Below are 18,751 nucleotides of genomic sequence, written 5' to 3' on the forward strand. Positions count from 1 at the left end.
GGCACTGCTCTGAAGGCAGACACAGGCTGGGTCATTCACATCCACCCGGGCTGCATCAGCCCCGAGCTGCTATGGAAAGAGCACATCAAAGGCTTTGGGTTGTTCTTGGTACTTGTGGCATTTTCCAAAAACATTGCGTTCACCTTGCACCCCTGCACACATACAGGTAAAAAAAAAAAACCAAAACCTTAAAGCTCTTCACGACTATGGATATAGAAATCAGTTTTGAGGCACTGTAAAAATGACAAACATCATCTTTCTAGCTTAGGCTGTAAACATCACAAGATTTACAATTAAATGTTTAAATACATATTCACACATTCATGTCTGATTTTAACACTAGAATGGGGTGTGAAAGAAAGACGGAAAGACAGAAAGAAAAGTAAAGAACCTGCAGGTATTTCCAGTTCTACCCCTCTGCACTCTGGCTGGCTAAAAGTAAAATCGAAGAAGCAATTATTTTGACCATAGTCAAACTAGAGGATCATGGGTTAATAGTGGCTGGCTGTAAGTCAAAACTCTCACTGACATCGACGACACCAGGATTTTTAGCTAGGATTTAAAACAAAATGGTTTGAGATCATCTGTATTTTCCAGATAAACACCACAGGGTTTTTTAACCCATCATAAAATGCTTTATGCTCTTCTATAAGCACTGTGTCATTTATTATTCAGTTTCACAAATTTTATTGTGAAATGTAGCTGATTTCTAATTATTGCATTATTTTTTTCAAAGATAACCTTTGCACCTAAATCCTGTGCAACTCTGGGAAAAGGCCAGGACATGTGGGATGATCTTAAAAACCACAACACACAGCTGAGTTTTGAGTTTTAAAACATGCTTTGCATGTTGAACTCTGCAGGGCAAAACCTGGTTAAAACTCTTTTGGGAAAGCTTCAGATCTCCCCAAATGCTCCCTGTAAGCTACAGCTTCCACATTTCAAACATTCCTTAAGAGAGAAGAGCACCAACTGTTGCCTTAGTTGGCTGGCAGCTAAAAAAGTTTCTAAAAATCCTTGGACAGTGGGTTTCTGCTGTGTCCATGTAGGAGGGGAGCAGCAGGAGTGCTGGCTTGACACACACTGCTCTGCAGGGCTTTGGGCTCTATGCATATTAAATCTAAACCCACTCTAAAATCTACAAAACACTTTTCTGTGTTTATTTCGAGAGCACAACAGTTGATGTGTACCTAATTTACTGTCACATTGACTAAACATTTATATTAGCCAACCAGAGCACTCCCAATGCACATAAATGAAACTCCCATTAAAAAAATTAAATTAATAAATTATTTTCAGATACTTCAGCAACGTCCTTCGCTTTTGCTGATATTTTGATATAATTTTTTTTTTTAAGTTCATAAAATAACACTCAGACTTCTAACCGTCATGTAGAAAGTAACAACAATGGAAACTACCAAAGGATTACATGGTATCATACAGAAAAATGCTCCCAAGTTTCAAGTGGTGGTGACAACTGGTCCTCCCCAATGCACGAAGCTCAGTCCATCTCTGGGTACCCATATTGGTATCCAGGCAGTCAGCACATTCCTTGAACAGGATTTGCTATTTCACAGGCAAAAGTAGCTTCTCAGGTGGTGGTGGCAGAGTGAAGGAAGATGTAGAGAGGTGATCCAACCCATTCCATCTCGTCTGTGACAGAGGCAAGGTCTGAGGTCAGTAGCAGCAAGTTGTCAGCAGTCGCTAACAGAACCATGAGTCCTTTTCCCACATCCCTTGTGTTGTGAGTGGTTTATATAAATAGCCCAAGGGTTAAACTGCTGATACTTGTTCATCTTCTGCAAAACAAGACAAAGAAACAGGCAGTTATTCCACCAGTCCCCACCTCGGGCACATAGGGCACAAACCAGCACCTATTGAGGTGATCACAGTGGGTCCATGCCAACTGCACCCCTTCAGCAGCGTTTTCGCTGTCTTTATCATTGATCACTACACATTCCATACCACCATTTATCATAACCTCAAGGAATCACAGAATGGTTTGGGTTGGAAGGGACTTTATAAAGGATCTTGTTCCAACTCCATGCCATAGGCAGAGACACCATCCAGGTTGCTCCAAGCCCCATCCAGCCTAGACTTGTGCACTTCCAGGGATGGGGCATCCACAGCTTCTGCAGTCTGAGGTATGATGGTCATACAATAAAGACATATTGCAAAACAGAAAATCCCAGATCCTCCAAAAATTATCAGCATGCAGTTTCCCAGTATGCCAAAAGCTATGGATTTGGGAAAAAAGCCTGCAAATTTCCATGCAGTGAGCATTTTATCCCAAATAAAATTAACCAAGCGCTTCAAAAATAGTAAAATAGGTGTCTCCAAAAGTGTACAGTTAAATTTAGCTTAGAAAAATTTGGATTAAAAATGTTTGAAGCAATGACTTCCTTATTTTTACATCAAAAACACAACAATTAATTCCAGGCAATTTTATGTTTACTCTAAGTTTAAACTGTAGTACTAACATATATGTTAAATACTGCTTAAATATTTTAAAGGGCCAAGATACAATCATTTTGCATCAGAAATTGTTTTAATCTAAATACGGGCTCATTTTAAATCAGATTGAAATGAAAGGAAATGATCACAACATTCTAATAAAAAACAAGTTCACCAGTGAAGGGTACAGAAGATCACATCGGTGCATAGAAATTAAAAGCAAATCAGCAGATAAACAATTAAGTAGAAATTCCCCTGACCTGAAGTTAGTTTTGACACAATATAAGAGCAGTCCTTATTGGAAAATCCTCTCATATTTTGGTCACCCCACAGATGCCATGCTTGGCACCACTGGCTGTTGCTTCAAACAAGATAATGAAAAATGAAGTGGAAGAGACACTGTCAGGGCAAGTTAGGCAGAGAACACTCGTTTCATCAAATGCACTCTCCAGAAGAACAGAAGGTCACTATTTTGAAACTCAATCTACAAAAATATCTGTTGAGGCATAAGGCAGGTCAATGCCAGCACACCTGAATACAAATCAAATGAGTTCACCAAATCCAAATCACTCATTTTAGACCATCACCCTGATGCCAGCCAAAGCACTGGAACACCAGTTAACTCAGGGAGGCTGGAGTTTTTCCACCTGTCACCTGTCAGTGTCCCATCACTGTCTGAGAGGGGACAGATTTTAAAGAAAAAAAAAAACACCTACATGCTCCTAAGTGTCTCAGTTGTACTTTAGGAGATCTTGTGACATATATTTTTGTATGTTTATTTACATATAATTTGAGCCTGTTTGGTGCCAACATGCTTTTTCTAAGGGGAAGGCATTCTTCTTTGCTTTAAACGTGTATGTACGTGCACACAGCTATGCATGACATACACAGCCACGTGTGTGCATACAGTCATACAAACAAAACTGTGTATTTAGAGATTAATCAGCTTTTAATCTCCAAGAATGACCCAAGAGAAAGCCCAGAACACAGCTGCGAAGTTCACCCTGCATAGCCCCACTCCCAAGCCAGGTGTTCACCTACCATCCTCTTCACTATCTGCGTCAGGCAACTCTGCTACTCTGGGGCTGGACGGCTGCCGGCCGTGCCACTGAGGGATCCTCGAGGAGACACGGGCCACCGGGTCACTACCGAGAGCAGCTGATGGAAGTCTAGAGAGGTCACTGTGCAGCATCTTTGACCTCTGCACTGCCACACTATAGTCTGGAGGTTTGAGGTGTGGGTGGTGGGGCGATCCTTCCTTTATGTCCGCTAAAGAAATCCCCATATATCCCGGAGGGGTGGGCGGTGGCTCCCTATACCTATCGTCCTTCTTAGGTGAGGTGACACAGTACACTGGGCACAAGAAATAAGCAATGGAAATGTTAAAGAAGAAAAACAAAGGAAACAAAACGTTAAAAAATCATGAAATGTTACAATGGCAAAACAGAAACTGATAACAAAACGCTAATGCAGAAACATTGGTTATAATAACAGCAGCAGGTATTTATGCCTTTATTTCTGCTTTCTATTTATTTTAAGAAGTCAGAGTAGCAAGAGAACCCATGAACTCCTTAGCTGAGATGCCAGTTGAGTGGAAAGAGGACTCTAAGCTTGTCTGCATTCAGACTGCAATTAACACCTTTTATTACAGACTATTCCTGTGCCCCTGCTGCACCAGGGGATGCTCTGGAGCTCTCCAGCTGGATGGAGAGCCAGCACAGCCAAGTCTGCTGCCACTGCTACAGGCTGGGAAACGGAAACAGAAGGAATTAAGGCAACCAGCTGAGAGTTACTTTGCGCAGCAAGAACTGCTGGTTGACTTCCAACATCCACTTCATCACCCAAAAGAGGTCAGTGGCTTAACATAAACTCATTATAATAAAACATCACCGTATCAGCTGATGTGTATAAAGACACAAAATGATCCAGCTATGCTATAGGAAGAAAAACAATAGCAACACGTTAAACTGATTCTATGAGGCAGACTGTGTATTGAGCCTGCGTTAATTATTTTACATTTTCACAGAATGAATAATGGCTTATCACATCCATACTTTTGATTTCTTACTTTTTTCCTTTGGTTTTTGTTTTGTTTTCTTTCATACCCTTATCTTAAACTATGTTCTCTGTTTACAAGTGAGAAAAAACTAGAAAGTCATTGGAACAGCCTTTGGAACAGCTGCATTACACCTTGTGCAGTCATGAAAAGGCTACAATCAATATTTTTTATTTGCAATGTATTTGCTACATAATTCATCTTCTCCCTTCCTGCCCTGTTCAGCAGCAGTTCAAATCACAGAGGCTCTCAACCCAAAATTTAGCTCTTCTTAGGCTGCCTCCCCTCCCTCCCACCCCAGGTCTGGGGCTCATGTGCATGTTAAATTGGGCTTTTTTCCATGGACATGTTGCAACAGGAGAGTTTCAAAGCCAGGGTAATTTTTTTTAATCTGTTAGTTAAGCGAATTTGCATTCTTCCCGTGGATCCATTTTAAACAGTGCATGTTCATTAGTTTCATTTATTTCAGCAAATGTAATAGTCTCTTATCTCAGAAGAATGTGAAGGGATGAAAAATAACACAGTACTTCTTTTTGTGTTGTAGACTTGCGAGATTCCAGGTTTTGGGTATCAGGAACACAAGCTGGTTCATACTTGACGACCTCAGCTCATGCTTGGGCTGACAGTAAAACAACCAAAACCAAATTCAGTCAAGTCTGGGGTTTAGCAGATACACGTGGGTACAGGCAGAGATTTATTCTGTTGAATTACAAGATTTATTTTCATTTAGCTAGCACTGTATGAGGTCTCTGTGAGAAAGCAGAAGTGAAGAGGGTTTGCTCTTCCCTGGAGGGATGGGGAAGGGCTGGATCCTCACCTCACCTTCACTCTTTGTTGGATTTGCAGGAGGAATGATGAGGGTGGGTATGGTTCTCCTTCAAAGGAGAAAGCTTCAGGCTCACTAGAGCTAACCTTTAGTCTACTGTAGTAATGCAAGAATAATGTGCTCCTTTGCCAAGCTCCAATTCGTAGTATTTTACTAACAGTGAAATAAAGTGAAGATATCTTTGGCATACTGTGTGATGGTGAACAGCTAACGGATTTGCATTTGCAAACCTGGAATTATATCCACCCATATCAGATCTTTCCTTGAGCAGACATACACATGCCCTACTCCAGCACTTTCTGACTGCTTCTCACAGCCACATGGTGCAGAATGGAAAAAGAATTAAAAGGAAGGGCAAGTGCTGTCAGCAAGGACAGCATGTACTGACCAGTGAACCTGCTATCTCCTAATACAGCTCAGATGCTCATGAACACCTCTGAAAGGCTGGGAGGGCAGAGCACAGGCACAGCAATGACCTGGGAGCAAATTTTCTGCAAGGCTCCACCATGATTTCTTTTCCAATGCCAAGAAGGAGGAACACAGTCCAAGACCTCTGCCCTATGTGCAATGTTTATTCAGGCAATTACCTTTGATAACATAAACCCCTCCAGCAATCCACTCTGTAATTAAATTGCATTTCAGCTGCACCCTTGCCTCACAGTCTTAGAAAGCTTTGCATTCCATGTTTTATCTTGCTGCTAACCAAGTTCTTTTAATTTTGGCTACTGAACTCACTAGGACAGGGGAAGAACATCTTGCCTGATAGAACTACATGTATTGGAAAGAACATTTTTAATTTTTTCTCCTTTCGTAAGTAGCCAAACTGCAGCTGTATAATCAAATAAATGGGACCTTAAAATAGCAAAGACAGGAAAGGAATCTGCTTTGCCATTGAGCTTTCAGAGACCAAAGCCCTGCAGATGAAAGGAGCCCCAGCCCTACAGAGGCAGGTGAGCTCCACACCACTCTGCAGTCATGCTCTTCCCTCTGGATTCCTGGGAAGTCTTTTTAAGGAGCACGGGATCATTGATCCTTGTCAGAGGAACATTTACAGTGATGAGTACACCTCCACAATCATTCAAAAAAAACAAAATACCATACTACAGAGAAGAACTGCTTGACATTTTCCTGAAAAGAGTTTTCCTGCAGACCCATGAAGTGATGGGGAAGTGCACTTGTTTATTATCTTGATATTCCTAATGCAAAAGAAGGTGGCTTGAAAACACACTGTGTAGTGCTCTGATTACAACCACGAATGAAGCTGAATTCAACATGCCAGGCAGCCCCAGACCTGCTGATGTCATTTCTTAACAACTTAATATCAAAATGAAAAACAGATGTAGCAGCTTCCGTGAGCTGTTGGCTTGGCTTACCTATCAGGCCTTTTTCTGTACTCGAAGTAACAGTTTTGTAAGTTGTATCAGCGCCTGGTTTAGAGTCCAAAACCTCCGTCTGCTCTGCTGTGGAGTTCTCCAGCCCCCTCCGCTTAATTGTCCCATAGTTTGTCTCATAGGTGTCTGACAGGGAGCTGGAGGACGCCCAGCTCTGCCGAGACTGATCAAGCTCCATGCTGGCTTTCGACTGCCTGTTGGCTTTGGAAAAGGCTTCAGAATACAAATAACCCTCCTCAGAGTAGCAGTTTGTGGGGTCCACTTCAGCTATAGGTCCATCCAGCTGGGTGTGACGGTAAGAATTGAGGAGATCCCAGCTCTTCTGGTTTGGGATATTCTGGAAATTGTCATGAGAACTACTTGAGCATGAAGTCCAGCTTCCCCGGCCGCTGTCTGCTGCCTCTACCGTGATGTGCTCGTGGGAGATCTCCTCGCTGCTCATGGAAGATGTGAATGCCATCCCTCTGATCAGAGCAGGCCTAGTGATGGACCAGCTACATTGGAAAACAACAGAAATTGGGAAGAAAACACTTGTAAGCTTTTACAGTAAGAGTGACCTACTCAGAGCTGTACTCTGGGTTTGTATCGGCTGAGCAGCAAGGTCAAGGTACAGGGGAGCACTGACAAGACACTGTTACTTCAAACTCATTACTGCACGAAGCAGCAACGAAGTTATTCCCAAGTAATAACAAGTTTGCAACATGCATTTCCAGGCTGCACTGCAGATCTATAAATCTGGCCCCCAAAAGCTCTTCTCTACCACTGAGAGCAACAGTGCCTGACAGAAAGCAGAGTAAATTACCTCTTATATTTAGTCTGCTACCACTTTTTTCTTTACATTTATAAACTAAAACCAAAATAAATATTTAGAATAAAATCCAACCCCTTCACTGGCAGAAACCTCAAGTTGTTCAGACAGAGTGGAAGCAGCTGAATTTCAAGAACATTTGGAAATATAGGGCATAAATAACATTTGTGGGAACAATATGGAGGGACAGATTCTGAAAAGTAAAGTCCAAAATTTCTTTTTTAAATAAATGTCGCTGAAAGCTCTAATCACTCTAAATGTATAATTAAGGGGGGGAAAATAAAGTCAGGTTTGTATGAATTTAGAATACAGAAGATAGGATCGCTAGACATTATTCAAGTCTCCCAACTATTTCTGGGCGTGTTAACAAATGCATGGGCAGCACAACATTAAAATTCTACACCCTCCCTCAGCAGCTTACTGACACATTGTGAAATCAAGGAATGTTTCTTAGATATGTGCAAGCAATTTTTTTTCCTTCCTTTTCTATTTTGTAAGTTCTAGGATAAAATCCACTTTCTTCCCTTGCAACCCATTGAAACTAAGGAATAAAGGAACAACCACAGAACATGAACTTAGTGTGTGTTATGCCTTCTAGAAAAGGGAATTATTTTCTTTGATGAAGCACATCTTTAAATTCCCATTTCAACCCTAAGAAATAAAATTGAATTACTCATTTCTTTCCATCCCTGGTAGTGTTCAAGACCAAGCTGGATGGGGTTGGAAGCACCCTGAGCCCCGACCAGAGAATGGGGGTTGGATTAAGATGATCTTTAAGGTCCCTTTCAACCCAAAGCATTCTGTGATTCCATGTGCTGGAAAAATTAGAAATGTAAGGAACATCTCTCATTTAGTTGAATCCATGACATCTGAGGACAGACAATGCTATCCCAAGATATATTAAGACATATTACATCCATACATATGGATCAAGGTGCTACATCTAGAAAGAAAAATCCAAAAACTTCCAGCTCAAAGCATCATTTCAGCACAAGTTTCTCATTGCACCAAAGTAACAAGAGCTCTTGTTGTGGAAAGTGTCAGGAAGACAGTGGCAGAAAGCTTCCAGTCTGCCTAAGCAACAAATGATAATTAGAAAAATCTTTAAATATCACATTAGAGCATGTTAAGTGACTGGCATTGCTGACTCGGAGAGAATTGATCATACTGTGTTGTTCTTTTGCTGTCTCTCACCATGGCACTAATTTGCTAAGTATCATCCTGGCTTTTAAACACACTTCCAGTCTCCTGCAAGAAATATCCAGCCAAACCCCACCAATAGGAACAAGCTGTTGTCTCCCTAAGTAATACTGTAAGCGTCTTATGGAAACAGCCTCACACAGAGCAGCCAGTCCCCCAGCTTCCAGAAAAAGCTTAATAACCACAGTGGACTGCACGACTGTGTCCGGGCCAAAGCTTCCTTACCCCTTCTTGACACCAGGACACCAAGCCCAAACAGAATCAGCTGCACCTTACCCCGGGCAGGGCTGGCCGTAATCTGTCAATGCCTGAGGATGCTCCTTTCTCTCTGCCCCGCCTGAATCCACCACAATGAGGGACTGGGACAAACTCCTCTCGTCCTGCAGTGCTGCTGACATGGAGTCCACAGAGCAGTTGCTCACGATGCTGGACCGGGATGAAATCTCACTGTGACTGGAGTCCGAGAAGTTGTCAGATTTAGTGGAAGGTATGAGGGCATAGCCTAAGGACAGCAGAGAAGAGGAGAATGTCTTGATCGACATATAACAGTGAAGTATTGACACACATATTACAGCAAGGATATTTAGAAGAAAAACAACCAAACCCTGTTTGCATACAATCAGTCCACTGAGGATTTTAGGGTAGGTACTAAAGCTTTTAGCATCTATCAGCATCTAAGCACTGATTAATTAATGCAAGTCCAGGGACACCAATAAGCCACCTGCAACTCCACTACTCTCCAGAGCAGCAGCTTTAACCTACACAACCAGAATCAGCAGCCTACTGCATCAGTACTGCGTGGGCAGATCAGGTCGTTCCAATTCTGCAAGTGCTCTGACTCCTTCAGCATAAATGCAGCATACTTCCCACTATCCCTCTGCCATACTGCCATGCAAGACTCAAAAAAAGATCCTGGCAGTGGAGAAGGAGATGATGACTAAGGTAAAAGCCAGCTATTAGCACTCAGGGATTAGCCATATGGTCCATTTCAGTTTTATTATCTGCTCCAAAACCAACAGAGAAGAAAGCAAAGGAGGAAGTACAACCTTGGCAGGAGCTGGACCAGACTCCAGCGTTGTTCCCACAGAAGGGGAACAGCTGAAGACCCCACCAGATTCACAGCAAAATGTGTAATGCAATTTTTCCTGCTGGGCTTACCCTCAAGTAACTTCTTTCAGACACAAATAAGGTATATGCCCCTATATATCCAACACCTCACCCAAGCTTTTTTTTCCTAGATTTCTGCACATATGCCTTTTAGTTGGACTGCCACATATTTACATTGATTAGGTAAAGAAGTGAAATGACAAGGCAGTGTAAAAGCCATGCCAGTGATACACACAACCTAATACAGAAAACCGATGCCCTTAAGTGCATGAACAATACAGAGATGATACACTATGGCAGGTGGAGATACTGGCATACAGCCACTGAGCATAAAGCTCATAATTTGAGATTTCACAGCTTAACTTTGATTATTGCTGTAAGATTTTAAGAGCAACTATGAGCAGTAAATAGCAATATTATCAAACTACAGATCTGAATCTTAAAATGTACTTAAGAGCAGCCTTTTTAAGACTAAATTTCAGTTTCCTTTGGCAATAACTAGTATTTCATGTTCTTTACATTTTTAAGAGACTCTTTAAATTTACTGCACTGCAGTAAGAAATGTCCTCACAGTGTTCCTTAATGTGAAGACACCGTTCTTCAAGAACTTCGACTATCTGGAGAACAAAGGGGCTCCTCTTCATTAAAGAAATTAACACTATCTGAAAGCTGAGCCATAAAATAACAACACATGCATATGAACAGAATAAATGTAAGTATTTGCTAGGCTGAAAAGGTCAGAAGAAGATGTGACCAGTGGAATATACACCAGTGCTGGACGTGAGCATTTACACCATATCAGGGACTGCGATAATTAACAAATGTTGCAGAACTTACTGTTTCATTGGCATTTGTGACACACTAAGTAACTGAACTGACACTGTACCTGTTCCTTGATTTTCTAAACTTCACATTATTGTCTTCACTGCACTGTAAGGGTGATTAGCTATAAAGAACTGACACAAATATCTGGAAGGGAAGCACATTAAACACCTTAAACAGGTAAATGGATAATGCTGAAATAACTTAGATAAACTCAGGATATCTGACACAACATGGGCATCAGTCTTTCTTCTAAAAATACATTATATAGTCTTCCTCCTTCTTCTAGGCCTTGTGCATACGCAGTACGATGCGTACACACTGCTGTTGCTATAGATACTTGCTGTACTCAGAGTATCAATGTCCTTGTCCTTTTGGTTTTCGCTGCTTTCTAAGACTTCAGTGGGCTCTGCTTCCCTTTTTGCAGTAAAAGCTGTTCTTTCCCTGGAGAAGCTTCTTTCCCTAAGTCTTCTAAAGCGGAATCCCTTTATTTTTGTGGGCTCATGCTCAGCTTCTGCCTTTCTACTCTCTTTCTCTCTGGCCACCTTTGCACTTTTCTCAGAACTGTCTCCGGCTTGGCAAATCATCCGAATTTGCTTTTGTAAATAAGCCCCACCTATTCCATAGCTGCGCTGTCCACTGTTCTTGTTGCTGGTTTCACTGGCCAGTGATGAGGAAGAGCCAGAGAGATTCATCTGACTGCAGTTATCCGACCTTTGGATGTTGCCAACTACAATGAAGTAGACACAGACAGATGTTGATAGATGATGAGATAAATAACAACAAAAATAACATCCTAATTTTACGCCCTTTTTTCTTCAATCCTATTTGTATACCACTTGGGTATAGCTCAAAAAAAAATGAAATCAAAGATCTAGTGGAACATGTTCATGCCCAAAATTATGTCTTTCAGCTGTCTGTGAAGCACCTAATTTTAGATCAATGAGCTGTTAGCACAACACATACAACAAAGTACAGATCACCTCAAATGAGATCAGTGCTAAAAATATGCTGAAAGCAAATTGAATTAATGAAATAATCCCAGAGAAACAAACACTATTTTCAAAGAACCAGATAAAAGTTAACAACAATAACATATTTATAAGTGATGCTCAGAAGTCTCAGTGGAGCAAGGTTCGGCAACCCAAGTATTTAAGCTTTTTATACATACGCTGTGTTTAAGTAAAATAAGTGGCATTCTCCTAAAGAAAACACGATCTTGTGAAGGCAGAAGTGGACAGACCAGCCTGATCTCCCACTGAGAAGCGTGAGAAGATGCAGCAGGTCACCGTGCCATGCCATGCCAAGCCAACGCGGTGGCTTTGGGCTGTCAGTGAGTCAAAGCACAGAAGGGAGGGAGAGAGGCCTTACAACATCCAACACCGACCACCCGGGCTGGCTACTGAGTGGTGTTAAGAGATTTCAAATGAATTCCCATCCAAGGTTGACTAATGATGAAGTGATGCAGATCTTTTAAGATGAAGACATCAAAAATAAAGGGATTCTCAGGGCATCATGAGAGACAGGGATGTATACAAAGCCCTGTGCACAAGAATAAAAAATATGAACAGCGACTCGAGGATTTAGATGGATCCACTACTTCTGCAGCAACCTAAACCACCTGTCCTGGAGAATTATGACACCATTCTATCTCCAGCCCTATGTAATCACCTGGTATTCCAGCTACCTTGGGCAAGACCAAAAGTTGTCTCAATAGCTGCAGTTTCTGTCCAACACTGTCATCTTCAAGAAATCCCCAGGTTTGTGAATCCCATTTATTTAAATGGCCACCTAAATCTGAACTGGCATGATGGCAGGTGTCAGCACTTCAGATCTATTGGGAATTCTGCCAAAAACATTTAGGCAGTATTTCAAGAAAACAATTGTTCCCTTTTATTAAATACTAAGTGACATAAAGGTCCAAAATATACAAATACATTGGAAAATCACGTCTCTTCATAGAAAGACGTGATTCTACTCTTGACATGAATATTCTAAACTACTATTTCTCTTACATGTCATTACCAACAAATATTCCTGCCACTGCTCACCCTGGTTTAGGCTCCAGTTCCTAGGACTGATGCTGCCACACACACATACCTTTGCGTGGGGAGCCCTGAGGAGAAGCAGGTGGGCTGGAGTGCAAGGAAGATGCCATGGACGTAGTGTCATCTGTTTGTTTCTTACTACTTACTTCCTCAGACAAGCTTAAAGACTTCTGTGGAGAGCCTGTACCTAAGTAAACAATGGGATCAGTTACTGCATATTATTCTTCTTTTGAGTTACTGATTTCTGTTTAAACTGCTCAGCAAAGAGAGGAGCAGATGCTCAGAGAATTCTGCATGTGGAGGCAGTCTCCATTTAAATTTAGATCAGTTCAGCTGCGGCCACTGCTACTGCTGGCTGCTCATCTGCAGTGTGTTGAAACAACTACATCCCAACAGGAACCACTGCAGGACTGTGTAAAATAAAAAAATTAAAAAAAAAAAAAAAATCTGTGTGCAGTATAAAGCTTGAAGGAAATCCTTGCCCATGGCATTGTTGGGACTGTGTTAAAAACCATGTGTGTCAGAGCCAACAGGTCAGTTCAAGATCTTCACAAGCAGGAGCTCTCAAATCAACACTCATGGGAACTACCCACAGCTTGGCCAGTTTAGCAAAACCAGTGTTCCACACATGGTTTGGTGTTTCTTACTCACTATTAGACCATCCTGCAGAGGACACAGTGCTGAGGAGTTATTTCAAGTTCTCAATAACTTGTTAGATCAGCATGGACCACCACACAGGAATGAAGAAACACCTCCGAGAAAAGTTTCTGGAACTTACCAAACTGCACAGGCTTTTCAGAGGAGAACTGAAATAAATACTAACTGGAAACAGTATTCTATATGCTGTAATATACTGTTTTCTGAAGCTATTTTAAATTATGTTGATGCCCAATATACTACAAAATAGTTTCATATCAGTTATTGACTGCAGCTAACTTTATTTAATAACCCAAAACTGTAGCTTTCAAATGATACAACAGTTACGTAAATAGGAAAAAAGCTTTTTAATACAGAATATACTGCTTTACAACTAGCAATTTCAGAGACAAAAAAAAAAACGTTCACTAGGAGCAACTAATAATATATGTTGCTCCATTTGACCATAATGTTGTTAAAATGGTATCCCAGAGGCTAAAATATTAAATGTCTGTGATTTGTTTCAATGATTTCACCCAAATATATTAGACTTCATGAAACAAAAGTGTATTTGGAGACAGCACCTCATCTGTACCTTAACTGTTTTAAGGAAAGTTATTAAAGGCTGTGCAAATTACTAGGTAGACAGCATGCTCTTTTAAAACACAGCAATATGCACCAGCTGTTCTAAAATAAATTAATGAAGTACAATGGTATCTCGCATAAACCACCCAGCTACAAAAGAGCTCCTCCCTCTTGTTTACTCCCATCTTTAAACCTCCCCAGCCAGGTGAACTGAAGATACTCACTGAATGTGACATGATCCTTTGTCAGTCCCTTTTTCCTGCTGGGGTACAAATTCACAGTTGGGACCTGAAGAACTTGACTCATTCGGTTTTGTTGATGCTGATGGGCTTTTGTGGTTTGGCCAATTGATCTCATGGGCACTGGAGACATTTCGGAGGATTTCCCTCCTCTTCTCTCACTTAAATTCTTTGTCACTGTTAGGGAAAAACTGCATATAAATATCTAGCACTTTGAATTGCAGGATTATTGCAGCACAACCATCCAGACAAAGGAACCACCGTATAAAGAAGATAAATTGTATTTGAAACCATTTCTAGTCCAAACACTACAATCTCATCACACTGAAGATGATGTGTGGAATAGCTTTAAAAAAAGCCCTAAATTCTTGAAAGTGCCATAGAGGTACTTAATCAAATGATCAAAAAAACGTTATTTATTTCTACCACAAGCCTGTATTTTAATCCCTTGCATGCAAGGTGCAATTGCGTAACAGCATCTTCCTTCAAAATCAGGTGGTTTTGATGCCTTAGGTTTTAACTTCCATATTTTTCAAATCCTGCACTGCTTGGTGTGTGACTCAGAAGTTTCTTGTAGCCTGTTAATTTCTGCTCTCTCATGCTAGGTAGAGATAACAAAGCCTCTCTGGCCCTGCTTTCCAAGGACACCAAGACTGTCCTAGGCCAAAAGTAAAACCAAAGAGCCGCAAAGGGGGGGTAAGCTGAGGGGAAAACTGAAGCTTTAATTGGAGAATTAACCCTGCTATGCAAATGAACCAAACCTATAAAAGGGTGAAGAACTCGTGACCTGTCATCCATCTTGGGGTCCATTTTGAGAATAGCTTCAGGCTCCCCAGGGTGTACCTTTGAAGGCCTTTCAAATAAATACCTCTGTTATTCCCTTACTCCTGTCTAGTCTCTGTTTCTAGGTGGCCTCTTAAGGCATCAGTTTTGCAACTGGCATCAAACATTTCACTAGGTGGCACAAGCGATTTACAGCACAGGGCACTGCTTCAGCTTCTGCTTTAATCACACAGCAATTCAGGCCATCTGATTTCTCCTTATATTCTGTTGGAAAACTCTGGATTGCAGTGTCACTGCTGCTCATTCCTTCCACAAGCAAGGCCAGAGGTTTATTACTGAGGTAAGAAATGGAGGAGCTGAATCCCTGAATGTGGGTAATCCAAGCAAGTGGGGAGGAGCATCCCTGGGACCAGATTTAAAAGCACAAGGGGCTGGCAGCGCCCTCATGCTCCACAACACTCCTCCATTCTTCTCCCAGCTCTGCAACGAGTATAATCTCAACTGGATCTACCACCTGTGCGTTTTGGTGTTTAGGGCTTTTTCACTAGTTTTTAAAAATGGTACTTTTAATAATATGCCAACCTACTATATATTATTTCTATAGCCACTTAAACTTCATTTTCTTTTCTGATGTTTAAGAAAATAAGGTCTTGATTTGCTTAACTACATGAAGTAGAACAGTCAGTGTATATTCCCTATTTTCACTTCCAAATATCTTTGGCTAGCACTGTGCAAATAAGATTTTAATTTATTTATTTAAAACAACTAAAAAACAACCTGATAACATTTATGTTTGCCTCTTCAGCCTGGTACCTGTTACAATTGCACATAAATCACCTATCAAGAGTTCAAACACAGAGAATTTAACATTTTCAAAAGGGAGTTAAAGATGGCCATTTCCAGATTTCCTGCTTCAGTGCTATTTAAAAGTAAATGCTAAAAGAAAATTTGCATAAGAAGGCAACTTAGGGAATAACAAGGATTTGCATTCTTAATACTGGATAGCGGCAAGGACTTAAAATTTTATCTTCAAGATGCCATCTCCGAGTCATGCTTTGAACTTACCTCATCAGAGACAAAACAGTATTTGAAGACAAAAAAAGCCTTAAAGGGCTATATATGGACAAAAGACAAGCAGGAATCATTATTTTGCTTAGCTTGGTTGTCACTCACCTTTTTTGAAACAAATCTGCCCTTCAAAAAAGTGAAAACTGCTAGAGTACCTAAATAAAATGCAGTTATAATTTCTCATTTCTAAATAAGAATTTACTGAACTGTGTAAGACAGCAGGTCAGACAACAGTTTGTTTGACAAGAGCTCAAATTATGAGAGCTGTCCTGCTGTAGTCCTCAATTTTTGACTGTCAAGCCACGTCAAACTCATCAGTCAATATTGACCTAACTTCTCCTTCTCAACAATCTTCATTTATTCTAAGGTGTAATCCATTGCAGTTTCTATATTGATTTTGTCTCTTTTCATTTCTTGCTGTTCATAGGGTAAACACCACTTTTATCCTTCCTAATTCTGTGCAAGGACAGTGGAGCACCAACAGAGCTGATGCGCTATTGAATTTCCTGCCAGACTGATGGAAAGACACACAGCTTTAGGAAATAAAGGTCAAAATAAAAAACATCACAGACATTTTCTGAGCTCAACCAAAACCTGAACACACATGCTGTCTTGCTGAAGCTCTCAGTACATGAACTGACAAAACAGCACTTACTACAGTATTTTCTCCACAGAGGAAAAGTTTAAAAGTATTTCTAGAGAAGGAACAACATTTTTTATAAATGCCATGGATCATGCTGCTGTTCTAGCTGACTTGTACTTACAAGTGCTGTATGCAGGCTCACACTGAAGTGACAATATCTGGATCTTTTCTTCGTCTGTCTCTACACTGAGGTTGGACAGGTACTGCTTCACCTTCCTTGCCATCTGGGCATCCTCATAGAGCTTCTTGGCATTCAGGAGTGAGCTGCGGCGGGCACGTTTCTTGTGAGCACCTCCTTGTACATCCAGCATGTTCGAGTTCATGCTGCCCTGGCTCAGAGACCTACAAGAGAAAAGATCAAAGCAGTAAAGGTTCAGTTCTCAACAGCAACGAAGAGCTAGAGTAGCACAGGCCAAAGCAGATTAATACCAATAATCTTCAGTTAGGGCTAGTGCATGCTGATGCAAATGAGTTAAAGAAGATGAACAGCATTAAAACAACACTTGTCTTAACATATTTGGGTAAATTGAGAGCAGCGATTTGAGTCTAGAACAGGACTGCATATAGAAATGTGGAGCTGGGAAGAACACGGAGCAGTCCTGCGTATGGAACCCATTTAGCTCCGCTAACAAACCACAGGCTTGTGCTGCAAGACGCACAGCTGACAAGAGGAAATGGCCTCAAGTTGTGCCAAGAGAGGCTTAAATCGGACATTAGGAAAAACTTCTTCATAGAAAGGGTTGTCAAGCCCTGGAATAGGCTGCCCAGGGTAGTGGTGGGGTCACCCATCACTGGAAGTGTTCAAAAACACACATTTAAGGCACTTGAGGACATGGTTTAGTGGTGAGCATGATGATGGTGTTGGGTTGATGGTTGGACTTCGTGATCTCAGAGATCTTTTCCAACCTTTACAGCTCTATGAATTCAACTGTAGATTCTAAAAGTGGACAAACTTGGTAACTTGTTGGTTTAAGAAACTGGGTACCCACTGTGTGCATCAGCCTTACACAGAAACTTCCTGCACTTAGCTGAGCACAGAAGTGAGTGACCACTGCAATTCTCGTAGAAAATTGAGCTTCTCGTAATGGTTAAACAAGCAGCAAATTATGTTAAACGTACAAAGTGCATTTGATTACGCACTTAACTTCTTTCTTCAATTAACTAAGAACATCCACAGAAGAGCAGCTCATTAAAAAACATATCCCAAGAAAGGTGAGGAAGGCAGTGATGATACACATATACCCAGACTTGTACAGACTTGCACCTATGAAAGAGGATGCTCCTCAATACTCCTAATTTTGAGCTCTGAACTCTATCAGTAACTGAAGCAAAAATAAACAATCCTGTAACTGTTAAAGAACACGCGTTACTCTCCCTGACAGTCACTCCTATTTGCAGTGAAAGAGTGACTGAATAACTGATCTGGATATAGTTCAAACAGAATCACTTCTGTTTCAATTGCCAAAGTTCAGTTCTGATGCATTTTGAAATAAATGGAGATCACAGTGTAAGTCACATGCAAATTCTAATGGAAACTTTCAAAGAAGTTGTTCAAAGCTGGGTTTGTGTGGGGATTTTTAAACATTCAGATGAATATTTTTAAAGCTACATGAAGACATTTATCAAGATCTTGTGTGTTTACCGAATCACAAGTGGCAGAATAAACAACATCAAGCACAGAAGAGCTATAATGGCCAAAGGAGTCAGAATGAAACATGTTGTTAGAGAAAATCCAAGGAATCAAGTACACTTAGCTTAAAAAAAAAAGTTGGAAAACTGCTGACTACAATATTTTCAAGTATGTTAAAAAAATCATTCTGAGAGAAAATATAACCTTAAAAACTGTCAGCAATTTATAGCTTAATTAAATAAAAAAGAAATGCTATTGGAGGCAAGGAGCAGCAAAAGGCATGATGGAGTGTTCACAGCTATTCAAACCAGGGACACTCCCGTCTCTTGATGGGTAAGGGCAAAGCTGTTGTACAATGATCAGGAAATTATGTTTATTTTTAATGATAGAAATTTTTTACTGTTTATGTACACACAGTTTTTTTTCTTTCAAGTCTGAACTGGACTTTTTAAAGC

General features: G+C 40.8%; 1 protein-coding gene across 12 annotated transcripts in view; it reads right to left on the reverse strand.

The window, feature by feature from the left end:
• Nucleotides 1–205: 205 nt before the first annotated feature.
• RAPGEF6 (Rap guanine nucleotide exchange factor 6) overlaps nt 206–18,751 on the reverse strand; it is a 121,557-nt gene continuing 103,011 nt past the window's right edge. For 5 of the 12 annotated variants that reach the window (XM_010413085.4, XM_010413088.4, XM_010413086.4 and 2 more), the window contains 8 exons: nt 16,788–17,008; nt 14,158–14,349; nt 12,765–12,899; nt 11,281–11,394; nt 9,012–9,237; nt 6,710–7,221; nt 3,496–3,807; nt 206–1,799 (listed from right to left, as the gene is read on the reverse strand). In XM_010413085.4, coding sequence (XP_010411387.2) covers nt 1,774–1,799; nt 3,496–3,807; nt 6,710–7,221; nt 9,012–9,237; nt 11,281–11,394; nt 12,765–12,899; nt 14,158–14,349; nt 16,788–17,008 — 1,738 coding nt within the window. In that variant the 3' untranslated portion in view covers nt 206–1,773. The remainder of the gene's footprint in view (nt 1,800–3,495; nt 3,808–6,709; nt 7,222–9,011; nt 9,238–11,280; nt 11,395–12,764; nt 12,900–14,157; nt 14,350–16,787; nt 17,009–18,751) is intronic. The other 7 variants (XM_010413092.4, XM_010413090.4, XM_010413091.4 and 4 more) reach the window with 3 other exon arrangements.

Source organism: Corvus cornix, chromosome 13, assembly GCF_000738735.6.
Source record: "Corvus cornix cornix isolate S_Up_H32 chromosome 13, ASM73873v5, whole genome shotgun sequence".
Classification (NCBI taxonomy): domain Eukaryota; kingdom Metazoa; phylum Chordata; class Aves; order Passeriformes; family Corvidae; genus Corvus; species Corvus cornix.